General features: G+C 41.3%; 3 protein-coding genes and 1 long non-coding RNA gene across 11 annotated transcripts in view; 2 read left to right on the top strand and 2 right to left on the bottom strand.

The window, feature by feature from the left end:
- The window catches only part of MDN1 (midasin AAA ATPase 1), a 131,757-nt gene extending 117,186 nt beyond the window's left edge, over positions 1-14,571 (top strand). Inside the window, exons 89-102 of the mRNA XM_081139934.1 lie at positions 510-841; positions 1,094-1,258; positions 2,422-2,523; positions 3,251-3,446; positions 4,603-4,770; positions 5,860-6,023; positions 6,749-6,838; positions 7,711-7,826; positions 8,455-8,629; positions 9,707-9,780; positions 9,884-9,998; positions 10,739-10,802; positions 12,205-12,347; positions 13,072-14,571. Coding sequence (XP_080996060.1) covers positions 510-841; positions 1,094-1,258; positions 2,422-2,523; positions 3,251-3,446; positions 4,603-4,770; positions 5,860-6,023; positions 6,749-6,838; positions 7,711-7,826; positions 8,455-8,629; positions 9,707-9,780; positions 9,884-9,998; positions 10,739-10,802; positions 12,205-12,347; positions 13,072-13,260 — 2,093 coding nt within the window. The 3' untranslated portion in view covers positions 13,261-14,571. The remainder of the gene's footprint in view (positions 1-509; positions 842-1,093; positions 1,259-2,421; positions 2,524-3,250; positions 3,447-4,602; positions 4,771-5,859; positions 6,024-6,748; positions 6,839-7,710; positions 7,827-8,454; positions 8,630-9,706; positions 9,781-9,883; positions 9,999-10,738; positions 10,803-12,204; positions 12,348-13,071) is intronic.
- On the bottom strand, positions 5,192-17,272 carry LOC308558342. 3 transcript variants are annotated; one of them, XR_013998988.1, is made up of 5 exons: positions 17,083-17,272; positions 12,686-12,786; positions 10,822-10,895; positions 7,916-8,149; positions 5,192-6,821 (listed from the first exon to the last, which is right to left on the bottom strand). It is a non-coding gene; the product is annotated as an uncharacterized lncRNA (long non-coding RNA). The 3 variants fall into 3 exon arrangements; XR_013998989.1 differs by having other exon boundaries at positions 6,748-6,821; positions 8,116-8,149; XR_013998990.1 differs by lacking the exon at positions 17,083-17,272 and adding an exon at positions 14,582-14,763 and having other exon boundaries at positions 6,748-6,821; positions 8,116-8,149.
- A 25-nt stretch (positions 17,273-17,297) lies between these two features.
- On the top strand, positions 17,298-22,004 carry LYRM2 (LYR motif containing 2). Its single transcript, XM_081139935.1, has 3 exons — positions 17,298-17,398; positions 18,056-18,196; positions 18,663-22,004. Exons 1-3 carry the CDS (start codon positions 17,354-17,356, stop codon positions 18,741-18,743), a joined length of 267 nt encoding a protein of 88 aa, XP_080996061.1. The 5' UTR covers positions 17,298-17,353; the 3' UTR covers positions 18,744-22,004.
- Positions 22,005-22,725: 721 nt separating this feature from the next.
- The window catches only part of ANKRD6 (ankyrin repeat domain 6), a 150,079-nt gene continuing 145,376 nt past the window's right edge, over positions 22,726-27,428 (bottom strand). For all 6 annotated transcript variants that reach the window (XM_081139929.1, XM_081139933.1, XM_081139931.1 and 3 more), the window contains 2 exons: positions 26,675-26,801; positions 22,726-25,545 (listed from right to left, as the gene is read on the bottom strand). In XM_081139929.1, coding sequence (XP_080996055.1) covers positions 24,971-25,545; positions 26,675-26,801 — 702 coding nt within the window. In that variant the 3' untranslated portion in view covers positions 22,726-24,970. The remainder of the gene's footprint in view (positions 25,546-26,674; positions 26,802-27,428) is intronic.

The following is a 27,428-nucleotide window of genomic DNA, read 5'->3' as shown; positions in this document are numbered from 1 at the left end:
TGTATTTTCTGTATATGATATAAAATGATGTCCACCAATTATTCCCAGTGATAATTGAAAATTAGACTCTCATTTCCTATCTGTGGTCTAAAATGTTCCTGTTGTGGTGACTTTTAGGATTTTTTAGTGAATTACTTATTAAAGAAACACACTATCCAACCAACTGTATGTAACATATAAATATGGTTTATATTAGGGGTAGGCAACATTTTTCAGTGAAGGGTCAGGTAATAAATATATCTGCAAGTAACAGGTACTCAGTTCTGCTATTGTAGTGTGAGAGAGGAGCCATGAGCAATGGAGTGGATGGGGTAAACACATAACTAAGCGCATGGATATGGCTGTATTCCAATAGAACTTGATTTACAGAAACATGTAGATGGCCACAGTAGGCCCACAGGCCATAGTTTGCCAACTCCTGGTTCAAGTAACAAAACAAAACACTTGAGTAACTACATCCTATCATAAGTAATATTGTTTTTAAAATTCTGTTTTTTTAATCTATGCAGAAGAGAATCCTTTGGAAATTAAAGAAAAACCAATGGACACTGAAGAAGCAGGTCATGAGGCTGAGGAAATAAATGAAGAGACTGAGGCTGACCATAATGAAGATCAGGGTCAACAGGAGCCTGAGGAAGGCTCCAGTGAAGATGACAAGGGGGAGGGGGAGGAAGAGATGGACACAGGAGCTAGTGACCAAAACAAAGATACAGACGAACATTCAGAAGAAAGCTCAGAAGAGGAGGAGCAGCAGTCTCTGGAGGACAGGGACAATGATGCAGAAGCCAGTGAGGAAGGTGCAGAGAGTGGCGTCTCTGTTGATCAAGGCCTCCAGCCTCAGGTACTATGGAGGTCTGGTTTCCCTTGTGTTAGAAAAAATGAGGAAGAATTATCTTCTTCCCACTAGAATGTCCTTTAGGATACTTCTCCATGACTAGTGGTGCTGCTTTCAGTTTCTGTTTAAGACCCTCCCTGGCTGGTCCCCTCCTTGCAGACTCCCCTCAGTGAGGAGTGGGTGCCTGCTTACTGCAGGGGTTCCCCACCTCATGTTTCTTCCCCAGAGCATTTAATGTTGTGTTTGATTTCCCTGCAGGAGGAGGAAATAGAAAGGGAGGACTCTGGCACAGAGGAGCAGGTGCCGGAGGCGATGGAGAGGAAAGAGCACCACTCCTGCGGGCAGACGGGGGTGGAGAGCGTGCAGAGCGAGCAGGCTGCGGAGCTGGCCGGGGCCGCGCCTGAGAAGGAGCCAGGGAAGGAGGTGAGGGCCCTTGGCCGGCTGCCTCTTACAAGAGTCTCTCCTCCCTGTCTGAAATCGCAGTAGTTGGTTTACATGTGATGTTTATTTGTTGTCATCTAAATCATCTTTCGTTATTGAGAAAATGATTGAAGACCTGTTTTTATATGCTTCCCAGAACTAACCCCAGAATATTTGCTACATAGAGTATTTAACTGATGGGCTTAATGAGAAAGTTATTAGATGGTAGTTCTCTGGGGGAGAATCAGGTTCACGTTATTTTTTTTTTAACTTTTATTTATTGATTTTAGAGAGAGGAAAAAAGAGAAACATTGATTTGTTGTTCCACTTATTTATACATTCATTGTTTGATTCTTGTATGTGCCCTGATCAGGGATTGAACAGCAACCTTGGTATATGGGGATGACACTTTAACCAACTGAGCTACCAGGCCAGGGCATTCGTGTTATTTTTTTTAGAACAGTCTCAAGGAAAGAAAGATAGAATTCCGACTTCAAGCAACAATAGGCAAGCAAAGCAGTTCTTTTTTGACCTGGGTGATGGTTCTGTATGTGGCCATAGTTTGGGCCACTGGCATGCTGTGACACAGCCCTGAGTCAAAGGACCTGCTGCTACAGTGGTGACTTTGACAACTCCTTTAGCCTCTCTAAGCCCCAGTTTTCTCACCAGTAATAGCCACTTTATATACTTACACCTCCTCCACCCCATTTATTGAGCACCCATTAGATGCTAAGCATTTTCATTATTTCAGTGAGTTTTTACAATAGCCCTAAAAGATAGCCAATACTATTGTTATTTTCTCCAGTTTACATTTGAGTTAAATAACCCTCAGTGAAGTTAAATGACAATCTCCAGGGTACACAGCTGGTTGCTGATGAAGCCTGGTTTCTAATCAGGTCTGTCCTGCCCAGAGTGAGCCACTACACTCCTATAAACCAAGAACTAATCAGCCTAGCAAAGTAAAGCCACCCAAGAGTGGTGGTAGCAGGTCAAGAACTAGATGCTTCTGTTTTTGCCCATGGGTGAGTTCCAGAGCAGGCGGGCAGGTGTGATAATTTGACTCTGAGATGAGACTCATGGTGAGAGAAGTTGTGCACAGTGCAGCACAGTAACCAGATGCTTGATAGCTTCCTCCACCCTCATTTTCTATGGCTTGGATTTCACAGGAACATGGGAGTGGAGCTGCGGACGCAAACCAGGCAGAAGGCCATGAATCCAACCTTGTTGCCCGGCTGGCCTCCCAGAAACAGACCAGGAAAAGCACACAGGTCCGTCACTCTTCAGCTAAACTAAAGTGAAGGCTGCATGTAGAAAAAGATGCTCTAAACATAGTGATTAAAAAAAAAAAAGGCCACATTCTTTGCATTTGCTGTCCCTGTTCTACCAGACATGATGGCATCCCTGGTTTTGGGGCTTTCCCAGTGGAACTATCACTGGGCCTTCTTCCCTGTGCAGAAACACACACAGACACAGACACATATACCACCCATCCCCTCCCCCATTCCTGTTATGGAGCCTGAGTCTGGTACTATGTGCTGCTGCCCAGCACCAACCAGTATTACTCTTCAATGTCCATAGTCTTTTGAGTTTAAAAAATAAGTTTTTTAATGAGGTATAATTTATGCATGATACAAAATTAGTATATAAAAAACCAATTCTCTAAAATGTTTCCATCCTATCCCTGTCCTTAAGCCACCCAAGAAAATTGGTGCTACCAGTTATCTTCTTTCAGATCTTTTCTGCATGTGCAACATGTGTGGATGTGCATATGTGTGTCTTTCTTTGCTTCCTTGCCTTTATTCAGATATAAAACTATATCAGAAATTGTCCTGTGTATGTAAAGACCTACCCATTCTTTATAATAGCTGCATTGAATTCCACTTTTGTGTGGCTGTACCTAATTTACTTAACCAGCCCCCTATGGATGGACATTGTGCTTATTTTGTCTTTTTACTATTACAGACAAGGCTCTGATGAATTTCCTATTTCCCACAGAGTTTTAAGAGGAAGCCTGGACAGGCCGACAATGAACGCTCCCTGGGTGATCACAATGAGCATGTGCACAAGAGGCTGAGGACTGTGGATATGGACAGCCATGTAGAGCAGGAGCCCACCCAGCCCCAGGCGGAGGATGCGGCTGCATTTGAGCACATTAAACAAGGGAGCGACCCTTATGATGCGCAGACCTACGGTAGGTGCAGGGAAGGCTTCTTTGCTCACTCAGCTCTCTGTGAGAGCGTATGCTGTATGACTATGTGCCCACCAGGTGTTCCTACAAATTCATCTTAGGAGGGAGGGGAATGGCTTTTAAAAACTATTTCATCTAATAACTGTGCAGAAATACTAATTGTTTTTTGTTTAAAGATGTCTGTAGCCAAGTGCAGATGCTCAGTGTTTCTGGATTTAGTGTAAGTTTTTAAGATATCCTTGATAACCACTGGCTGCATTCAAACCCAGCACTGATTTCAGGGTTTCTGAGTACTGGACATTTCTTCACAATCACCTTAAGGTTGCTCCCTGCAATGGCAAAAGCAGTGAACTTGAAATACGTGTTTTCTCTGTAAGTGAAAAGGGAGAGAAAAAATCACATAGGAGGGGAGTAGTCATCCATCAGTCTAGTCTGGTGCCTTTTCACCATTTTATTCCTAATATGTGAAACACTGTTGATAATACCTGCCTATGGGGATGGTACAAAAACAATTCCTCTGCAGATTACTTTTTTTCTCTTCTTCCCCTACTTGTTAGGATAATAAAACAGTAATCATAACAGCTACCATGGATTGAGCTTTTACTTTGTGCCAGACACTGTTCTGAGCCGTTGCTGCATGGTCATGGGATTCCTCTAGTCATCTCATGAGCAAGGATATCTCCATTTTATAGACAAGCACACTAAAGCCAAAGACGTTTAAGAACTTGTCCAAGATCAGGATGCTGGGATTCCCACATTGGTCTTTCCATACCAAGTGCTATACTCTTAATCACTACCATTTCTCCACCCATAACTCAGTAATGGGGGATGATTCCATTAGCTGCTCTGAATCATGTGCCATGTGCCCAGCCTGTTTATTCTGGTTCATAGCAGTAGAAACCCAGCTAAACATCCTACTTCTATGGTCACATGTGTAGTTACACTATATTCTTGTAGCTTCAGTGGTTGGGGGTGGGGGGTAGAGAATAGGCAGTTACATCAATAGGTCAGTAGGACATCTTGGGCACAGACAAGCCCAGCACTGTGTCTAAGCCGCATAGCCCATTAGTGGCAGAACTAGCATTAATAACGCCCACTCATGATTACTTTGTTCTGCAAAGACCTAGGCTTTCTATGTGTGTGTGCACTTCGTTAACAGATGTAGCCAGCATGGAGCAGCAACAATCTGCAAAAGACTCCAGCAAGGATCAGGAGGAGGAAAGAGAGGATATCTTCATGGACATGGAGGAGCAGGAGGAGCTCAAACCGGTAGACACAGAGCAGCTGAAGCCAGAGGAGGTCAAGTCAGGGACCACGGCAAGCTCTGGTGAGTTTTATAGGAAACAGACCCCACCTAAGCTCTCTTAGAGAAATTACTTCTCTTGTACTGTATTCTAGTCTGGTCTGTTATTTCCATGTGCTAAACCCATGGCTTAGACATTCATTTGCCTATAATAATGTCACTGTGTTTCGTTTCGGAGTGGAAAGGTGGAAGAGTGGTGTTGCAGGACACTTTCAAGGATACCACTGAAACTTGCGTTTCAGACAAAATCCCATCAGCCTTTTTAAAACATGCAGAACAGAATAGAGCACTTACTCCAATTGTGACAAGAAGGTATAGTCTTGAATATTAGAGAAATAATGTTTTCAATTACATGAAAATATACATTAAAATGCTATAAAATGTTTTAAAAGTAGAATGGGGACAATGCATGTGAGAAAGTAACAAAACTCCTTACATACAACAGTTCAATTTCATAGTTGACCAATGACTATTACAAGTTTATTTTTAAAATATATTCAACACATTAAAAATATTGGCAGTGTAAAAATTTACTGTCAGTAATGGAATAAATGCAAATTCAAAAGAACGTGCCAAATTCAAAAGCTTTTTCTTCTTCCTTCCTGCCCTCTCAGGGGTGTTAGTACTGCTGATTGGCCATGATATGACAGTGGGAAAGGCACAGCTCTGTGATCAGACTTGCATAGTTTCAAACCCAGACTTTGCCTCTTACTGACTTCACAGATTAAGGCAAATTATTCATCTTTTCTTTGCCTCAGTTTCTTCGTCTATAAAATGGAACTATGATTTATTTTAGTTTTTAGTTTTCAAAGTTCTACATGCACATAGTTTAAAGAATCACACAGTTCTTTGGGGCTTGTCAACATAAATTACAGTCTCCCCTATTCCCACTTCTGCAGAACAGCCACCTCAACATCAGGGTGCAGAGGAGTTAGGGGAGTAAGAATTGGTAATGACTGTTTCAGAGAAAGAACATGTGGAACCAATATGTGGAGATGTGCTGAAGGGAATGAGTGAAGTTTGAGTAATTGTTAGAATTGACAGGCAACCATGAAGGCTCAGTCTTTATGCTAATATTAAGGTAAGTAAAACTCTATCTTTGTATGAAAATAGGCTTTGATGAGATGGAAATGGAGACCAAAAGTGTTAAAACAGAGGAAGACCAAGACCCCAGGACAGACAAACTCCACAAGGAGACAGAGAATGAGAAACCAGAGAGAAGCCGAGATTCGACCATTCATACAGCCCATCACTTCCTTGTGGACACGATTTTCCAGGTACTAAAACTTTCAAAAGTAGAGGTGGGTTGATTAAGGGGGGGAGGGGGGAACCTTTCACAAGTTACTGCTTTAGTAAGTTGACAAAATGTAATTATAGATTCCTTTCAAATCTTTGTCTTTAAAACTTGATGGAATAGCTGTTTTGGGGTATCATCCTTATCAAAATTTTTAGGATCACTGTTGGTATGACAGGTGTTCTCTAAGCAGATAAAACACTGTTCTAACGGTTAATCCCAGGGTCACAGTGGGTAATCTGTGCCCTGCCCTGGGTGATGGTAGGTCTGGTCCTCGGGCCGCCAGCTCTCACATCTCTCTTCTCAAGTCCACTGTCCTTGTATAAGGAGTCTGCAGGACAGTTAACAGTTTATGTCGGTTAAGCTGCAGGAATCTTTGACTTAATGCCTACATTTAGGGAGAAGCGAGTAACTGACTTGTTTTCCCCAATTGTTTGACTTGATGGCAGTCGTCTTCTTGGGGATTTGGTTTTGTTTTGCTGGGTTTGGTTTATAAATGTTAAAATTTCCTTTATCCATTGTGTCTCAACAAATGGAAAACAGAAGAATTGTTGTCTGGCACCTTCTTACTGTGGCCTTAAATTTGCCTAAGTTTTATGTCTTGGGGGATATGTACTTGGACTTCATACTGCAGGGAAGAAGGCAGACAGACAGTGAGTTGGCAATTCTAACCTGGGCTGCCTCTCATCTGTAGTTTTTTCTTCTTAGCCCTTTTTAAAAGATGTCGATGAGCTAAGACAGGAACTGGAGAGACAGCTGGAAAGGTGGCAGCCACATGAACCTGGAAACCCAGAAGAAGTAAGTGACTGCTATTTTCATACAATATCTTGACAGCAAACTTAATAGGTTCTTAGCTCCAGTACCTTTGTAAAAAGGACTGAGTATATAGAAAATGTAATTACAATCCTAAAGTCCAAGTCTATCCATTGCCTGCTTTGCCACTAAACCTGTAGCTTAAGAGAGAAACTGATGTGAATAAATTTTTTTTACTTCTGTTGCTCTCTGTAATGGATGTAATAGAAGTTACAATGATTGAAAAACAGGGCAAAAAGGTACCATGTCATCCTCAGAATAGGCCACCTAGAGCATTGCCAGCTGGTGTAATATGGAAGTATAGATCAACCAGAAGTTTCATTTTTAATGACTTTGCATTATGTCTATTATCACCACCACCACACGTGTGTATTGACTGCTCTGTCGTAGCTGGCAAAAAAAATCACGGAGCTTTATGTCCAGGAAATAAGGACACTGTTGAATGTGTTACTGAGATTTGCACTTGTCACTTTTGGTTTTGAAACATGACCCTGAGAGCCCATGATTAAGGGACTGGATCTGTTGACCCCAAAATTACCATTCACAGCTCCCTCTCCACATGAAGGGTACAGGTTATACTCTCTGTAGGGGATGTGAATGAGGCATTGTTTTGGTCACGAATTCCAGTGTTTTACTGTCCTGTTTCATTCTTTCTCAGTTGGAACTGTGGATTGTGGTCTTGGTGGAAGGAGAGGCATTTTTAATCAAGTGAATTAGAGCTAAGAAAAGCTTTAAATGCTTTGAGAAAGTTCATACAAGTTGTTTTCTACTACTTAGCATCAAACTGTCTTGCTGTAATGACTTTGGTTAGCTCTGACATTCTCGGGGTAACCTACATGTTGTTGCTGTTGTCACAGGAAAAGGCTGCAACTGAGATGTGGCAGAGTTACCTGATCTTAACTGCACCTCTTTCACAACAGTTGTGTGAACAGCTTCGTCTCATATTAGAGCCCACCCAGGCAGCCAAGCTGAAGTAAGTCTTCTCCATCGGACACACTTGCAGTGTCCTGAAAAGGTGGCAGTACTTACTGTATTGCCTTTTCCGTTGAGCTCAACACTTACCCGCTTATTGCGCCGGCTTCTGGGTTGCCATTTCTGCTGCGCAGGCACCAGTGTGGTGTTCCTTAGCCTGCTGTCATGTTGTTATCTACAACGAGTTTCTGAAGTTTGGTATGAATGCAGTTCCTCTGATTCATTAATAACTGATGGGAAAATTGGCTGAGCCTTTGTGTGAGCTGCTTATTTTGCTGCATGTTACTCACCTCGATCTTTTCAAAGATGGGTCCAAAATCATAGCTGTAGAACAGAAAAGAGAATCCAAGACTTAATATTCAGTGCAAACATTTTTTTCTAATGTTAAAAATATCTCTTACTTTTTTGGACCTAATCATGATTGCCACATACATAGCCAGTTTTTCTGTCTGCTGATCAAGATCCTGGCCCTTAAACCTCAAATGCAGTAATACCTCATTGTGCCAGGTTACTGGTTATTTGGTATAATTGGTGATAAGGTATTATTAATATGATTTCATCCTTTAAAAAGTTTTCAAGGGATGAGCAGTTTTTAACTAATCTTTGTCCCATTTGGGTAAATTTAACAGGGGAGACTATCGAACTGGGAAGCGACTAAACATGCGGAAGGTCATCCCATACATTGCTAGTCAGTTTCGAAAAGACAAGATTTGGCTCCGAAGGACCAAGCCCAGTAAACGCCAGTACCAGATTTGTTTGGCTATCGATGACTCTTCTAGCATGGTAGACAACCACACCAAACAGGTAAGAAAGAGAAGCTACTTAACATCAAACCTTGTTCCATGGGCCATCAACTGTTTTAAATATGACCTGGAAAAAACACTTTGAAATACCAATTAGTCTTTTCTGAGAATGTACCATGTTTGAGAGGACCTAAAATTTAAAGAGTTCAAAAGGAAATTTTAAGATGTCTCAAATATTTTGGTCCCTTACTGTTATAGGTTTTTATAATTGTTTTCTTAGCCTTGCTGTGCTATTATCTAGCTGTAGAGTAAGCAAATCTGACAATGTGTATTTTCACAAAGTACAGTGTACTACTCTTCTTCAGACCATGCACAACATAATACCGGAATATATATATTTTTAAAGTCTGAAATTATCTAGACTTAGTGTTCTGTCAGTATTAACAAGGTGTAGGAGCCTGAGTAGAATTACTCATTAATATCATGGACACTGAAGAGTGTGTTTTGCAGTGATGCTGTTATGCAGCATGAGCCAATGAGCAACCTAAAATCTATATGTAGGCTCTGCTGGAAAAAGTTTAAGCTCTGAACCTGGGTTCAGATCCCAGCCACTTTGGGCAGTTATTTCTTAAGTGTCAGTCTGAGAAATAAGGATTATAACAATACCTCAAACTCACAGAGTTGTTAGGAAAACTAACTGAAATAATGGATGTAGAACACTTGATTGTGATGATACTTATAGCAGCTAACATTACCATATCAAGTGCTAAACATTAAGCCAACATCTTTTATATGAATTTAAAACTTTGTTGTCATTTATTTATAATTAGAATAAATTGTTTTTTAAAAATTATGTAGTCAAAAAGTTTTTTAAATTTATGTACCAAATGTCTTAAAAGACCACTCTTATTGGATGCTGTCCAGTGCAATGGATTCTGGGTTTCAGCATTTGTGGTATTAGCCAGGGCCTAAGGACACCAAAGCCTCTGGGTTGGTTGTGAATAACCATATTGATGGTGTTCCCCTATGGGCCATACCAAAAAAAGTTTTCTGTGGGAATCTTGGTATAAAAAAGGTTGAAAGGCACTGGTCTAGAGGATATTCTGATTCCTTGAACCCTTAACTTTCTACTTCACAGCTTGCATTTGAATCTTTGGCTGTGATTGGAAATGCTCTAACCCTTCTGGAAGTCGGTCAGATTGCAGTGTGCAGGTAAGAGTGCCTTTTAATCACACTGGGAAAGCTAGCCTTCTATGGTTATTTTGTTCACGTGACAAAAAAATAACCCCCATTGTATTTGGCTTTTCCCCCCAAGTTTTGGAGAGTCCGTAAAGCTATTACACCCATTCCATGAACAGTTCAGTGATTACTCGGGTTCCCAGATTCTACGGCTCTGTAAATTCCAGCAAAGGAAAACCAGGATTGCTCAGGTATGCTGATAACATCAAATGTCTTTTGTACAGTTATTCTTCTCGTTTAGAGGAGGCATGATTTTTAGAACAGCTTCCTCTCAATATGGTGTTAGAACAGGTAAAATTTACAATATAGAACAGTCGTAAACCCCAGCCTGTGTACTTCTGGTATAGAAACTTCCTTAGCACCCATTATTAAACATGGTGTAACCTCTTTTTCTCAGTCTCTCAAAGATCATTTTTGACTCTGTATCTTTGATTTTCTGAGAAGTTTAGAACATTTTGAAAAATAAACCATCTCCCAGGACTCTTATCAGGTGGGTTAAGGCCAATTTCTCCCCATTTAGCCTAGAGAAAAAATGATGTAAAATAAAGCCAGTGACTTGCTTTGTGTTGACACAAGTTCAAAAGATAACCTGGGATAATAATTCTGACCTAATTCCTGCCCTCCTTTAGTCTCTTTATGTTGCACTGGACATTTTGTGGTTTCTTGCCACCAAAAGTATTTTTTCCTTTGGGGTGTCTTGTAGAACACTAGTGGGGGGGGGGGTCAGACATGCATGCATCTGTTTGATAATGCCAGTACCCAAGGGTAAATGCCAAGCAGTGATCTTTGACTATAGGTGGCTGAAGGGACAGTTGGATTCCCTGTAGATCTGACATGGTTATCTGATAATCATTTATGTGTCAGAAATAACTTCAGGCTCCCTAAGAATGGGAATAGAGTTTAAATAGTTTTCTAATTGTTTCTGGTTTAGTTTCTAGAGTCGGCAGCCAACATGTTTGCTGCTGCTCAGCAGCTCTCACAGAACGTCAGTCCAGGTGAGCTGCATTCTTTTACCTTTGTTGACCAAATGATTTTCTGTTGTGTGCTTCGTCTCACTGCACCCATCACCATCTTTTAACGTGGATGCTCTACAGGGAAAGAGAGAAGCAGGAAATAGAGCGGTATTAGGCATTCGTGGAATCCTTTACTCCTTTCTTCAAAAATTTTTATTGAACTCATACCCATGAGGGTTATAATCAGTGAAGGAATTAGAGACCAATTAACTAGTTTATAATTAACTAATATATACTTATGAGTTGAGAGTTATGAAAAGAGCAAGGCATGTGGAATTAAGTATGAATGTTGTATAATATTTCATCAGAGGAAACCAACTAATCCAGCCAGCCATGATTGATTGGAGCGTGAAATGCCCCAGTGTTTATCTAGCTCTTTCCAGAAATCTGTCATGACTGTGCCATGGAGAAACCTCCTTTTTGAAGCGAGTCTTTGACACAGAAAGATAGCCCACCTTCAGCCACTACAATCTTTTGCTGATAACACTATATATAGCTAAATATTTTTATTTAAGTTTTGAGTGGATAAAGCTGTGGCACATTTACACCATGGAATACTATGCGGCTGTGAAGAGGAAGGACCTTTTGGCCTTTGGCACAGCATGGAGGGAACTAGAGAGCATTATGCTAAGTGAAATGAGCCAGTCAGAGAAGGGCAAGTACCAAATGATCTCACTTATATGTGGAATGTAATAAACAAAATAAACTGATGAACAAAGTGGACCCAGTAACATAGAAGCTTGAAACAAACTGAGGGATCTCAGAGGGAAGGTGGGGAGAGGGGTGTGGGTGGGGAGAGATTAATCAGGGAACTTGCATGTTTATGGGCATGGCCCATGGATTTGGACATTGGTGTGGGGAGGGCCTGAGGGTGGGGTGGTTGTGGGGTGGATCAGTAGGGTTAAATGGGGGACATCTGTAATGGTCTCAACAATAAAGATAAAGTGAAAAAAAAAATCAATTTCAAGGAAAAAAGCATACAGAAATTAGCAAAAATTCGAAAGAGACAGTTCCAGGTTTCTGATGGGTACTTACTTCTGTGCTTCCTCAGTACTGCATTTTTGTTCTCATATAAGTTGCTCTCCAATGAAGTTGATCTAAATCTGACATTCATTCTCTGAAACACTATTAGGAAATTGTTTTATTGACAGAAGCTGTGTGTGTGGGTGTGTGTGTGCGCGAGCGCACTCCTTGGACATCTGAAATATCTAATTAGAAGCCACTTTTACTTGTGCCCAGAATTCATTAGTTCCAGAGATCTGTTTGATGTCAGTAGTAAAGAGAAAACCTATACTAATTTGTCTTACTTTTGGTAGTTTTGCATTATTGTTAAAAATGGACTTCTGTTTCCTTCCTTCCTCTCCTGCTGTATGTGCCACTACAGACACTGCACAACTCCTCCTGGTGGTCTCTGATGGACGCGGCCTCTTCCTTGAGGGCAAAGACAGAGTCCTGGCAGCAGTCCAGGCTGCCCGGAATGCAAACATCTTTGTCATTTTTGTTGTGTTGGATAATCCCAGTTCACGGGTGAGTGACAACTCAAAGCCGATTTTCTGGGGATGTTCTTCAGTTTGTTCTATCTGAAATATGGTCTGGGTTGCACCATCACACTCAAAATTCCTAACACTCACCATGTTCCGTTAGGTACTCTGTAACTATTTTCTCATTTAACTTCACAATAACCCAGTGAGGTGGGGATTATTCTCACTTTAGTGAAGGACAGAAACACATTACAGGTGATGAGTAGGAAAACCAGGATTCAGACTGACTCCAGAGAGCATTCCTTAACTACTTCCTATGCCAGCGCCTGGTAATGGGCCCTTTCCTTATGGGAATGTAGACAAGGCCTTTCCAGTTACTTGTACCTGAGCCGTGCCCTCCTCTGAGCAGGGATCAGTCGCCAAATGGAAGACACAGGGCAGTTCTGTTCCAAGGAAAGCACTGTCTCTGCAGGTCAGGTGAAGGCCTAGATAGCAAGTTGAAGATTTAATGTGAATTATTCCAAGTGGAGAATGGGACACACAGGGAAATCGGGTTTTCTTATATCCCTTTCCCTCCCTTTCAGTGCCTGTTCTCCCAGCAGGGGTGCTTCCTCCTCAATGAGTTCTGAAAGTTTTGTTTTACTTAGTAATGAAAACTACTTTCATACGCAGAAATTACACACAGGAGGCCTAAAAAATGTCAGCATAAGAGATCATGGAAGAGCTAGCCAAGGACACTGATTTTATTTCAAAATGTCTTCTGTTGACAGGATTCTATCTTGGACATTAAAGTACCAATATTTAAAGGACCTGGAGAGCTGCCTGAAATCCGATCCTACATGGAAGAGTTCCCATTCCCCTTCTACATAATTCTTCGTGATGTGAACGCACTCCCCGAGACACTCAGCGATGCTCTCAGGCAGTGGTTTGAGTTGGTGACAGCCTCTGACCACCTATAAAGCAGCAAGAACTTAGTCCAAAGTTGAGGCTTTAAGCCATGGTCAAGATGTCACACTTCTTGCCCAAGTGCTCCCTTTTGGACAACTGTTTCTGAAGTCACAGCTCTAAAATTTATCTTAGATCTGATTTATAAAAATTCAACAGTTACAGAAAATTTTATTGCAATGTACATTTTTATATGACTTCAGAGCACAGAAAAAACTTTCAGTTTCCTTGCTTTGCCTAGGCTATTGTTCTTATAACAGACCTGGGACAGTGAAGGAACGTCTTGTCTTGTACCTGAGAAGAGAGCTGGCCTGTCTTGGAAGCCCGAGCCTGAGAGGAGGCCAACTCCACTCTTAGGGCCCAGCTGTCTGCTTTCCCTCGAAGGGACTCTGGACACCTGCCTTGAGGAGATGCTGCCAGGAGCATGGGGCTGTGCCAGTCCTTTGGCTAAAGGCCCTGAAGGAAGCTGTCAAGTGGCTGAGACAGCTGCAGTCTTCAGAGTCTGAGTGTTTTCTTACTGTGCTTCATGTGAAAGGAACCGCCTTCTCTTTGGGGGTAGGATTCTTGTTACATGCGTGTGCTCATAAAGCAACCAGCCATCGTGGGAGCTCAAGTCATCAGAGAGATGATCCTTGTGCTGTGTAAAATGAAGTGGCTTTCAGTGTCCTTCACATTTGCTGCTTCGGAGACTATGCAATGATGGAAGATGATTGTCCGGTTGTTTATTTCATTCTCTCAGTGCCATGGCCCCTGCTGTTGTAGTAATTTATTTCTTTAGTTCCTTTTTTTCTTAACAGTTAAGGGGAAGAATCATTCCTCACACTGCTTTCAAGCTGGACTGAGCCAGTCTCATTCTGGAAAAAATATGCTGCATCCAGAAGGACTAAGCAGCTACATCTTCTATTTTTTCCCCAGTCAAAATACATCAACAGTTTTTAGGTAGTTTTTACTTGGCCAGAAAGCAGTGCTTGAATACTTGAAACTGTGTGCTGTGTTCTCTCTAAGTTCTGACCGTCAGAATGTTGTGTAGACAACATGCCATGATGTAAGCATCTGTCCCCAAGTTACACTGTGAAGTTTACAACTCCTTTGAGGTGGTCATCAAAGACACAGATTGCTTGTGTGTTTAACCAAGTGTCCTAAAGCATGTACCTGATGTTATATCATTATTTTTTATTCTAAAAAGCTACACAGCTTATATTCTGAAAACTATTAAAAAATATACCACTGGTGATATAATTTGTGACCATTCTTAATGGAATACAACAGAGGAGTACAAAGGGGGACTCACTGCCTTAGACTAAATGCCCCCACACCATCGGTGGCGTTACATACAGTAAGGTTTTGTTTTCATGTCCATGGAGGGTGAGTAGCGGCGTGCAGGCCTTGTGGAGAAGTGACAAATTGGTGAGAACACACAATGGCTTGTAAAGATTCTGCTCCAAAATGACACATCTATTCCCCTCAGATTTCATTGTTCAAAGCTCTTTATGGGGCAGTGAGTTTACTCTTCCAGCAGGGTTGGATCTGGTAGGGAAAGACCAACATTTTGACAGTGAAGTGGTCTGTCGTCTCTACCTTTAATTGATAGGCCCATCCAAGCCAGAGCTTCCCAATTTGTGTGCTAAGAGCCGATTCCCTTTGCCTGGAGTGGCTCATAGGGTCTGGGACAGTAGGAATTCCAGTAAGCAGCTATGTAAGAGTGCCATTTTCAGCTTGTCCTGTGACTGGGAAAGGCTTAGGAAGCATGGGAGCAGTCACAGGAGACCTATCAGGGACTGATGGGGCGGGGGTGAGGCAGACTCTGGACCCGGGTAAGGAGCATGAGTCACGGAAGGTACTAAGGACATGCTTCTGCTCACATGCTATTTGGTATTTGCATCTGTTTTACTTTCTTCATTCAAGCCCCAATCTTGTCTGCTCTACCTTCTGGACATTTATCTTCTCTCCTCTTCTGCTCTCCTCTGACTGCACTGCAGCTGTAATTCTTTTAAATCTGTAGCCTTGAGTATTAAGTGATCTTTCAAAAGTTCCTCCAGAAAAAAAAAATTGTCATGGTCTCAAAAATATTTAGTGATACAGAAAATGATGTCAAGTGAAAGGAACTGGATAGTAAAACCACACATACAGCAGGACACCAATGTTGTTAAAAAGAAAAAGAAAACACGCAATTTTACATCGGTAGCCTGGAGTATTAAGTGATCTTTCAAAAGTTCCTCCAGAGGTCCCTGTTGTGAAGAGGCTATTAGCGTGACCTGACTTTGCTGTCCTTTCTCTCCCTGCATCCCCACCACAGTATCTGATGTGATCACAGCAAACCACAGGGATCCTAGAATCTGCCAGTGTTCCACAAGTTCTTTTTCTGGAATTCTCTTACCTACTTGCTTTTCTGGCAAACATGTAACTCAGATAAGCCCTCCAGAACGAATGAGCTCCCATATTATGAACTGGGACATCTGTAACACTACATTGGACTTACGTGTCTTCCTGCCCAAAGAGTGAGGCCCAGGGAGCATATATGATACATAACGGTATTACCAGTGTCTAGCATAAACGAATGTTTTGGATGGGAAGAAGAAATGGGGTAAAAATACCTGTTCTCACACATTTGAATAATTTATAGATTGAACACTGTCAAAATTTTAATACAGATCCTAAGATGATTTGGAGAGAAATGATACAAACATTTCTAAAGGTTATACAGAAGATTAAAAAGATTCATACAAGAAACTACAGGGGAGTCTTCTTGCCAGATAATAAACAACCCAACAAAAATTTAAAACAATGTACTAATCCCAGATAAAACAATCCTGAACATATTATTCACATCCTAAGAGAATTTACCATATGGGCATCATAAAGTCCAGGAAGAGGAATAAACTTTAATAAATGTTATTGAAATTACAACTTAGCAGCTGAAAAAGAACATCCACATCATGCCATGAATCAAATTATTGATGGAGTAAATATTTTAAACAATGAAAAAGTCAAAAAATTGAAAAGTCTCAAAAATACACATTATTGTATAGAGACTTAAAGCTACATAAAGGACCAAAATAAAAAATTATAGGCAAACAGCCCATATAAAATTAAAGTCTTAATCAGCATTAATTGACCAAAGTCATGACAATTCACAAAATAAGTGTAACTGAAACTAGTCAGAGCTATTTAACTTCACTAATATTTAAAAGAAAAAAATCAACGAATTGCTATCGATAATGAGTAGGCAAATTCTGCATATGTGGTCATGGGGGGTAACCTGGTAATGTCCAAAAAAGCTCATCATTACAGTGCTTCTGTGCCCACATCCTGTCATTACACATACAACTCCGATGCTATCATCTCACTTCACAGAGGTTACGCAGCCAGAACATGACTAAGAAAAGGAAGCACCAAAGATTCAAAAAAGTGAGGCAACGGGGAATTGAACATTTTTGTAAATGTTCATAAGTAAACATAACATGTTTCGATGTATTTTAATTTGGAACAATCCTATTTGGAAAAGTAATACAATATTCACCAACCCCCCTGATAGTAATATAACCTAAGGACTTGTGTGTGTTGTGGGGAAGACAAAACGATTACGAAGAAATAAAGGCTCAGGGTGTGCATTTCCTTACGAATGACACAATTCTTAAAGCTGCAGTGGGGCAGCCATTTAAAGCATGAAGATTACCACGCTGCCGGGAGAACGCAACAGAAAAAGAGCAGGATGAGAATGAGAAACAAAGGAGCAGGACGCAAATTTTAAAAGAAAATAACATAACTTCTAGTATTTCCAACTATTCACATTCAAAAAGCTCAAAAGGAGCACACCAGAATAATTTTCCCCTCACCTCCAAAGTACTTAACTTCCACTTAGTGAAACTCATAACCATGTGTCAGGAAGTGTACTAAACGCCTTTCCACTCTTCTTCTCAACAGCCTGTGGCGCAGAGACGCCATCCCACTTGCCCGCGGAGAAACAGGCTAACACAACGCACAGCCCAGCCGGCTCTCCCGGCTGACGCACCGCCTGACGCCATCTCCCAGGAAACCGAGCCCCGCCCCTGTCCTTCACTTCCGCTCCTGCGCGCTGTGGCTCTAGCGACCGGCTGTCTGGAGGACATGGCTGCCTCCCGCTTACCCTCAGCGACGCTAACGCTAAAGCAGGTACCGACTGTCCTCTGGGCGTTCTAGGACAGCTTCCCCGGGTCTAAGCTCAATTCTCCATCTCTCCCTACACACAATCGACGGAATGCGTCTAGGGAGCTACTGGGGCTGGTGACCCTGCGCGCGCACTGATTGGCCTGGGCGGGAGGGAGCGTGGCTTCCGCCCAGGGGCCCCTGGGGGGCGGGGGGCGGGGCCGGGCCAGGGGCGGGGCCAGGCTGAAACCCGCCTTCCCGTCCTGCCTGGAAAGGGGGGGCAGGCTCTAGAGCTCTTGGAGCCCTGATGCATCAGCTGCCCAGCGGTCAGGGTGAAAACTACTCTGCCAGTCACACTGAGCTACGTTAAAGGGCAAAAGTTACCGGCGGTTTTTAACAACTGCGTTAATTTAGAGAAAGTGCTGTTATTGTGGAGTTTCTAGGAGTCTGGTAGCCCATTTTCTGCCCAGTGTCAGCTCTTGATTTTAAGGGTTCTTATGTTTGAGAGAGGGATAAGCAAACAACCCAAATAAACTTGTTTTCTTAAAAGGAAAAAAAAGGTATTTTTCTTTGCCTCTTTCAAAATTAAGGACCAAAGAAGTTATCTGGTTACAGTTTGTTTGTTAAAGTAAACTGGGCTGTCGATCGTGTGGCTGTAATTGCTATTTCTCCTCCCCTGTACAGTTCTTGAGAAGGCAACAAGTTCTTCTCCTCTACAGAAGGATTTTGCAAGCAATTCGGCAAGTTCCAAATGATTCTGATCGCAAATACCTGAAGGACTGGGCAAGGGAGGAATTCAAAAGAAACAAAAGTGCCACTGAAGAGGTAAGAGCAAGATCATGGTAACCACAGGCCCTGACCCTGTTTTGTATTGTTCAGTGAATTTTAAAGAACATTTATTAGACATCTTGGAATATAAATGTCACAGAGATGATATATCTTGATAATTGCTCTAATGTTATTGATATTCCACTTTCTTAAATATTTAAAATTTTATGATCTTTGCTATATCTACATTCTACTCTAGCATCACCTGACTTTTAACAGCCCCCCCCACCTACCCAACCACCCACATACGCAAAAAGACAAAAAGATTTTAAATATTACAGCACGATGGTCTGGAAAGTGTGACTGTGAGACATTGTGCAGCCCTGATTGTTAGATTTTGGCTTCCCTAATATGCAGCAGGTTGAATTCTCAGTATCAGTTCTTGACTTTAACAAATACAATAATACAGCTGTGCCTTGATTAACCAGGTAAAACAGTAACCAGGTTTCACTTTCTCCTACAGGATGCAATCCGGATGATGATTACACAAGGCAATATGCAGCTCAAGGAGTTAGAAAAAACACTTGCTTTAGCAAAATCTTAACAACAGCATTATTCTGAAATATTTTCAGTCTCCATGTGTTTTGTTGAACTTAGGCTCAATGATGGGCAGCTCAAAGCCAAGTCATACTGTTTGTATGTATAACACTCCAGCAAAATATCAGAACATGGAGCGTGGCATGTCACAGAGCAAAGAAAAGCTGCATCAGAACAATTCTCTTAGCACTGAAAAACATACCCTGTATTTTGAAAATGCTTCTGGATTTGTTAGCAGTTTTTGTAAGAAACCAGTACAACAAATGGTTGATTAGCACATAGAAAGAGACTCAACACCGTTATTCATCAGGGAAATGCAAATCAAAACCACGATGAGATACTACACATCCACCACATGCACTAGGATGGCTGTAATAAAAAAGGGAGATGAAAACATGTGAAGCTGTGGAGAAATTAGAACCCTCATACATTGCTGGTGGGAACATAAAAGAGTGCAGCCACTTTGGAAAACAGACAGACTGTCAGTTACTCAAAAGGTTAAACATAGTTACCTGACTCAGCAATTTCACTCCTAGGTTTACAACCAAGAGAGTTGAAAACACATGTCTACAAAACACTTGTACACAAATGTTCATAGCAGCATTATTTCATAATGGCCAAAACGTAAAATCTAAATGCCCACCAACTGATAAATGGATAAATAAAATGTGGTATATCTATACAATAAAACATTATTCAGCAATAAAAAGGAGTGAAGTACTGATATGTGCTACACACAGATGAACCTTGAAAGCATTAAGTGAAAGAGGCCAATCACAAAAGATTGTATACTATATGATTCCATTTATATGAAATGTGTGGAATAGGCAGGAAGATTAGTGCTTGCTGGGGCTCTGGATGGAATGGAAAATAACTTGATCTGGGGTTTCCTTGTGGGGTAATGAAAACATTCTAAAGTTAGATTTTGGTGTTGGTTGCACAACTCTGTGAATATACAAAAATCCACTGAAATGTACATTTTACATGTATTTTATGTGAATTATACCTCAATAAAGCTGTGTTTTTCTGTTTTTTTTTAAAAACAGATATAATTGACATACAACATTGTATAAGTCACTAAAGCTGCTTTGGAAAACAGTATGAGATGTAGGATTGGGGGTGTACTGACCTCAGGAGATAACTGGAACCTTCTTGAAAAATCCTTCTGCATTACCCCTCAGGGTTGTTAGGGAAGGTTCTTCAGATGTGTCATGATCTGATACTCGAAAAGATCACCACTGGGAATCTAGATCTTTGTTGGAGAGAGAGGAGAAAGAGAAGCTTAATGAACACCTTAAACACCAAAAGAAGAGGCAACTTCTGGATGACACTGATGTGATTACCTTAACGTCCATGTAGAAGTTCAATGAATCATTAGGGAAGATCTTCAGTACAGTAGGTTCTCCAGTGGCAGGAAAACAGTTTGAAGAATACATTAGGGAAAGAAGTGGACTTCAGGACACTTTTGAAAGAAACCAAATGTGTAACGGTTAATTTAGTCAAAGTGAAACTTTGTGGTAAGAGGCTGGGGTTGGTAGTCGTGCAGATTGAAGTCTTCTGTTCATCTACAGAACAGATCTAAAAAGTTAATCCAAGAATCTGACCAGCACCTGAAAGATACAGAAAAATTAATGCAGAATGAAAAATGGTATCTAGTATTGGACTGTGTGTCAGAGAGGCATAAGCCGATGGTGGCATATGTCAGTGACCTGCACAGCCAGCGTCCACTTCCATGTCGCGCAGCCTCAGAGCCCACAAGACAAAATAATTCCGACTACTCTTCCACGGGGTAATCTAATTCAAAACACTTGCATGAGACAATCTTTAGATTTTCATAGAGACTTGCATTAGTCAACCTACTGCAAAGCTACCTGATGAAAAAAAGCATTTGTGAACAGTTTCTGAACACTTTAGAAATGTTCTTTGTGTAGCATGATTGATATACATACTCAAGTATAGGCTATTTCTCGCAAATCTAAAATCTTGAAGCTAAAATGTGTCGTTTATGAGGTGAGGAAGTCAGTGACTTGGTGATGTGCTTCCTAGAAGCAGTGTACATGGAAGACAGAAGCACATTCATGGTTTGAATTTGCAAGATGCAAACACCAAAGACTCCAAGAAAACCTAACTTGGAGTTTGTTTTGTTTTTTAAAGTGAGTAAAACACTGAAAATTCAAACTTTACCTTCCAGAAGCTAAGATTATTATAATGGACAAGCTTTGTCTCCCAAAAACAGTTTATTTGTTCACTCACATGCTTCGAATATCCCCTCTGAATTACAGGCTAAGTCTGTTTAGCCTAAGATTTATTTAGCAGCTTCTTCTCACTTATGAAACCATGGTCATTAACCAAGATGTTGGCCAGAGCAGAACTGCTGGTAAAATACATTTTATTCATCATCTTTATCCATATCCTGGGTCAGACAACAAATTACCTTCCTGGGTGTGTTCCTTGTAAACTATACTTTGAATGTGAAAATTTTGTTCCTAAAGTTTAATTTTAAGAAGTTTGAATGTTCAGATAATGTATTTGAAGGAATAAATCAATATTAAAATTTTTTAACAAAGTCTTCCTAGCACGAGACGTGGCCGAGCTATGTACATCTTAGCGTACTGACGGCCCCATGTCGCTGCCCCTTGTCAGTGGGCCGTCAGCTTGGAAATGTTAAGCCCGCAGCGCAGGCAGTGCTGTGACCGCGCCTGCAGGGACAGGTGACTTGGAAGTTTGAGGAACGCAGAACATGTTTCCTGGTCTCTGCACTATTGTAGTTGTGCCTGCAGACACGGGAGAGCTGAGAGGCAGAGACCCAGACTTACCTAAAATATCTTTTATGGAATAAGGAAAATGCTAGTAAACAAACAAAAGGAAGCAGCACACATCTGCTTAGGGGAAAAACCAGTTGGGATTATGTAAAATAAGATCCAAACAGAATAAAAAGCAAGTTGTCACTGTGCCAGACTAAAAATCACCATAAGCTACTTACCTCCTGGAGTCGGGCAGTTGAGAAATTGCACTAGAATTCCTATTTGTTTACTGAGAAGACTGAGTCCGTTTCCCCACTGTGTTTTGTATTTTAAAAAATGCTTTGCGCCTGGCAGGAGTGGCTCAGTGGGTGAGCGCTGACCCAAGCACCAAGAGGTCGGTGTTCAGTTCCCTGCCAGGGCACATGTCCTGGTTGCAGGCTCCGTGTAGGAGGCAGCCAGTGTTTCTATCTCATTCCCTTCCTCTCTCTCTCAAATCAATAAAAACATTTTCTTTTCAAGTGCTTTGCTGTACTGTGTCTTGCGTTTGTGTTATTTAAATTAATATAGTCACATTTAGAGTCATGATATTTGACTTAATATTATAGGAAAAAAATATTTTCCCTTAAAATTACAAAATATATTTTAATTTTTTTTCTTATTCATAAAATATATTCTAAAAGGTCATTCGCTTTTTTAAACTGGTTTGTCTTTTTTAAGTCTTAATTGATTGGCTTTTATAGCATAAGAATTATATTTAGCTTTTAGGAAAAATTTGTTAGTCAAAAAAAAAAAAAGGTATCTTTGCCTATATAAAATTACAAGTAATGTTATCCTTCTTCTTTGTTCAGTATTTTCCAAAAGGTCAAGAGTTTAAATAAAACATTTGTTTAAGCTTGCACTGAGAAATCTTTCCCTGTTACAGGAGGCTTTTTAAAAATATTTTTTTCACACAGTTCACCTGATCTCTAAAGCAGATGTATTTAAATCACACTTTTTTGGAAACATGGTGAAGTGTTTTTGGGTGAAGGCACTCTTTAAGGAACCATAAAATTTGGTTAGCTACACAAATGAAAACATAGGCTAAACAAAGCATGCACACCCTTATGTTTTAAAAAAGAAATTTCTTATCTACAGTGTTAAGAACCAAGTCTAATGCTTGGAGGAGACACAAATTCAAGGTGATAAAAATATTAAATAGAAGACAACATACCTCTCAAGTACCAATGCTTGACTGAAAAAAAGATATAACATGGAAAGATCACTTCCTTTATTTTGGGCTCCCAGTCAAAAGAAAGATTAGAACTGATATTCAGTCTATCACAGATATTTACTATACTCAAATGCAATAATGCACTAACAACAATAACAAAAACATTGCAATACTGTACAACTTTTAGGTATTTTACAACATTTTCCCCACAGCTGAAAGTTCCAGCCTTAGTTGGAAACACGACCTACATGACAGGCTATACATAGTTAATAGTTCTGCTTCATTGGAAAAGTACTATTGTAGCATTTGCTCGTTTTAGCAGATAGCACAAGGGAAAAAGAAGGAAAAATACACATCGGACCCATAGCTGAGTTTTTGACAATAAGGAACGAAAACAGACCAAACGCAGTTGTTAGAAAAGCTATTGCATTGGTCTTGAGATGCTGCCATCTCTGGGTTAGAAGGCGGGCTGACCCTGTTCTACTTCCTTGCCTCTATTACAGGCTTTCCAGTCTTTGAGAAACAAGATCTGTGTACTCTGCAGACTAGGTGCAGTGGACCTTTCTCATCCCTCCCTAGTCTACTCCCTAAGAGACTTAGACAGAAACATCTAGTTCACAGTAACAAGCTGCCTGCTCTGGTGCGTAGGAGGCACACAGTCAAAATACTTCCGACCAAAGCACGCGACGGTCCGAAGGTACCATCTAGCTCCACAGTTCCGTGATTCTGCATCTGGAACACGAAAAGAGGAAAGTACCTCTACAGGTAGCAATCCAGAGTCTCTGGGGAAGAACCATCTACCTACACAGTAGCTGAACAAGACAAGTTTACCAACATGGAAATAAGCTTAAGGGCATCAAATTAATTCCCTATCCAGGTTCTGTAATGCTGACATACATCTATGTTTATGAGGAATGTCTATATCCATAGATTGTCGCTATTAAGAAAAACAGAAGCAACTGTGAGTTTGGAAGGCAGAAAAAACAAAGGGACTGAAAACATACTTTGTTTTTCTGAATATTTCCATGTCAAGAAGTCATTCTTTTCTCTTTGGCTCAATGAGCAGCATTTTATTCAAAATTACAGACAATAGTTACTCAGTTCCTGTTTATAGAATTAGAACTGAGGTTTCTATGCATACATGGAATTTTGAGGAGATGAATATAATCCCACATTCTAAGGGACAAGAAATCTAGAAGATAATTAAAAGATTCAACACATTGAAGCTACTTTTATAACTTTGTATATCCTACAGAGCAGACTAAAATCCTTAGAGCTCTGTGAAGCTGAGGCATGGAGGGGTCTGAATCAAGTCATTGAGTTAGTTGCCTTGACTTAGTCACTGTGAAGCTGTGGGAAAGTTTTTGGGGTTTTTTTAATGACAGAACTCAATTAAAAATGAAATACTTTCAAGAAATAGCCTAGTTTCTTTACAAAATACAGACTAGTAAACTCAAATTCAGAAAGGTACTCTGAGATAAATTTGATTCTGAAGAGGTTATAGAAATTTCAGGTAACTGTTAGGTGAATTTTTCCACTTATCTGCTTTAAAATCACAAGGATTAACTGATTGTAGTATTTCTATACTTTGGCTGAAAATACAGAAACCATATTTAAAAGATTAGAATCGTTCTCATTTGAGGTCATTATTAACAAACATTCCTGGTGCTATTAACCAATGACTCATTTTTAAAACATTTAAGCTACACTGGATCTTGTGACATCATGAAAATCTCTCTCTCCTCAAACTCTGTTTTCACCTGGTTAAAATGTCAGCATTCTGGGAATTATGCATCTGAGACAGGGTTTAACGCAGCTCTGTTACAGCTCTTACAGAAAGACTCTCTTCTAGGCACAGCAGGTGTGTTTATATGAATGACTGCTTGATTTGAGTTCAGGAGGGATTAACTTTTCTTCCTTGCTTTTGATTTATATTATTTTGTACATCCTGAATTTCAGGGTTGAGGCTTACACATCATTCAGTGTCTTGGCGCCTCACTTAATCTGAGCTTTTGAACTTCAGATGAACCTAGACTGAGGTTTTAAATTTGTAATGCAACCTGAAACTAAGCAAGCTTTCCCTGGTTTTGGTTTAATTGTTTAAGTCTTCATAACTTCAGGGCATAGGAAACGTGTGTGTCTGGCACATTTTAGAAACTAGTGATTTTTTTTTTAAAGGTGAGTCTGCTACGTGCACAATAACTGACACCTTGGGCACAGCTGTTCCGTTGTCGCAATACTAGAAATCCTCAAGGATCCTTCCTGTGCCACTTCCAGGTCCTAATTTTCCTTCTGCACCTTGGTCCTTAGTTTAGTAAGTTCCTCTTCTAAACTTTTAATATGCTCCTTCAGTGTGGCCTTGTCTTGCTGGGCCTTCTGACTGGCCTGGCTTCGTGCTTCTTCAATCTTTCTTTCATACCACTTTTCCATCTGGGTGGCAACAGCCTCAAAAAAGTACTGCGTAATCTCCAGAGCCTGGGAGGTGTCTCGAATGTGAGGGGCAGTCTGCTCGCTGCCTGTTGCTGGCGGTGGCTGCCCGCACGTGGTGCTGGCTGCTGGCTGCTGGGCTCGATGCCTCGTTTGCCCACTTTTCCCAGACTTCTTGGTTTGGGTGCCTCTGTCGACGCAGGGCCCAGCCTGCTGATCACATCTGGCTGCCTCTTTCAAGGGCAGCAAGGCTGTCTGGACCTTGACACTCCTGAGCCGGGAGGCCATATAGTCTGAGGAAGACAGCTCCTGCTGGAGTCTGTGGGCAGCAGTGGAGTTGAGGGCCTTTTCCTTGGGCCTAACCACCAGAGGAGAACTGTCAGAAGCTGCTATTGGACCTGTCGTCGTCACCACTGATTGATCCACACCTGGTTTGGGAAGAAAAACACAAGTCAGAGCAAATCCGCATTCACACGGTCGCATGGCTGCAGGTCAGCCTCTGAGAGTCCTGAGAATCCCATAGACTAGCCTTCCCAACCCCGCCACAGTGTGCACCTTCTCCTCTGCCCTTCCCTCTTCACTCCTGATCATCACTCTGGCTTGTCAAGGCTTTCAGGGATACTGTGTTAGCCGTGCTGGTGGCATCTAAGCCAAAGTAGGTGCTGGCCTTTCCTTTGGCCTGTCTCAATTCACTCTAGAAGGCCCTGGGTACCATTTCCTGATTGCTAAGTGTGACGCAGCTCACCAAACAGAGCTGGGCACTTATTGATAAGGGTGAATATCCCCATGCTGACTCCCGGGCCCTTTCCACACCAAGCCTGTTACTAGTTCATGGGCCCAAGCTACAACTTGAAAAGGCGGTCGTACTCCCCATGCACAAGGCTCCAGGCCAAGCTCCATAACTAGTCCTAGCATGAAAAGTTTGCCAAGGATTTTCCCCATTGTTATGAGCATAAAGAAGATAAAACCACAGTTCCAGAGATGGTCTGTGGTAACATAAGATATTTGACAGATCAAAATCCCCCATGGAAGCCTAATTACTAAGTATCTGTCCTCAAAATTATCATGGAGAGTCGTCACTGTGGCTAATATAAAGATGTTTTGCTGGAAGCATCTCTTATCTAGCACCTGAGGTAACTTGAAGTGCACATAATGAGGTTTTACAGAGTTGGACAAAGGTCAAAGGACAATCACAGAGGAGAAAGGGCAAAGAGGTACAAGGGCACCTGCTGAGGAGACAGATGCCATTCATGACCCAGTATCTTTGGGGTCCACTTTGACACCGTCAACACTGTACCAGAAGTACTGCTATTAACAATCAAATCAATTCTTTTATTCCTTCATTCAGATAGTTTTGAGCACTTAGATGGGGCGCTTTATTGCTACATAGGAACTGAGTCTATGGTAATGGGGAAAACCTGGTCCTTACCCCTGCAGTTCACTCTTCAATCCAGTCTTCCTATAGCCCATTATGAGCTGCCTTTGGATGTAGGAGACAAGATTTGGGGGGTTTCACCACCTTTGGATGGAATGGCTCTCTCTCTGCATGAGGGTTACCTGTAGAAGACTCGCAAGTAGACGGTGTGGACTTAGTCCTAGAGGCCCTAGAATCTCCAGAAAGCTTCAGTTCCAGATTCTGAATCTTTAACATGCACCAGGTTTTTAATTCATCTACCAAGGACATCTAAAAAACACAGAAAACAATCAGGTCAGTTTAATACCTGGTTTATGAATTAAAGCATGAAGAATGGACTTTTTAATTACGATAGTTGAGGTACCATCTTGACAAGCCCAAAAGCTGTGGATAACGTGCCCTCCCACAGGCCACACAGCCTTCTCTGCTTGCTCTCTATAGACCAGGATTCACACAACACGCAGGCTGATAGTGTCTGTAATCTTCATTAAGTGACTTAGAGCCACCTTCAACTCAAACACCCAGGTCTTCCCATGCATTTCTCCCTGCTTAGGAGCATGGACTCTCACACGCACACAGTGCTCACTTTATGCCTGTTGTCTACCCTGAGGACAGGAACCAAATCTTGTTCAACAGAGCAATGGCCCAATGAATGCACAATATATAGAAATGATTCAGGGCAGACATCGCATTTCCCCCAGCATGCTCTATGAACTTTTCAGTCCCCGCCTATTGCTGGCATATTCAGCAACAAACATGAACTGAAGCACAGGTCCTTCCCTATTAACTTCACTGCAGTTATGCAAATGCCATGCTGTGTGCTGTAAACCCGTTAGGGGACCTCAGCCTCTGAGTTTTCAATGATAGGTCTCTGTCTTTTAATTCCAGGGAGAAGCG

This window comes from Miniopterus schreibersii, assembly GCF_964146895.1.
Source record: "Miniopterus schreibersii genome assembly, chromosome: 6".
NCBI classification, from domain to species: domain Eukaryota; kingdom Metazoa; phylum Chordata; class Mammalia; order Chiroptera; family Miniopteridae; genus Miniopterus; species Miniopterus schreibersii.
The sequence above is the reverse complement of the archived record's forward strand: the minus strand, read 5'-3'. Positions and strand labels throughout refer to the sequence as shown.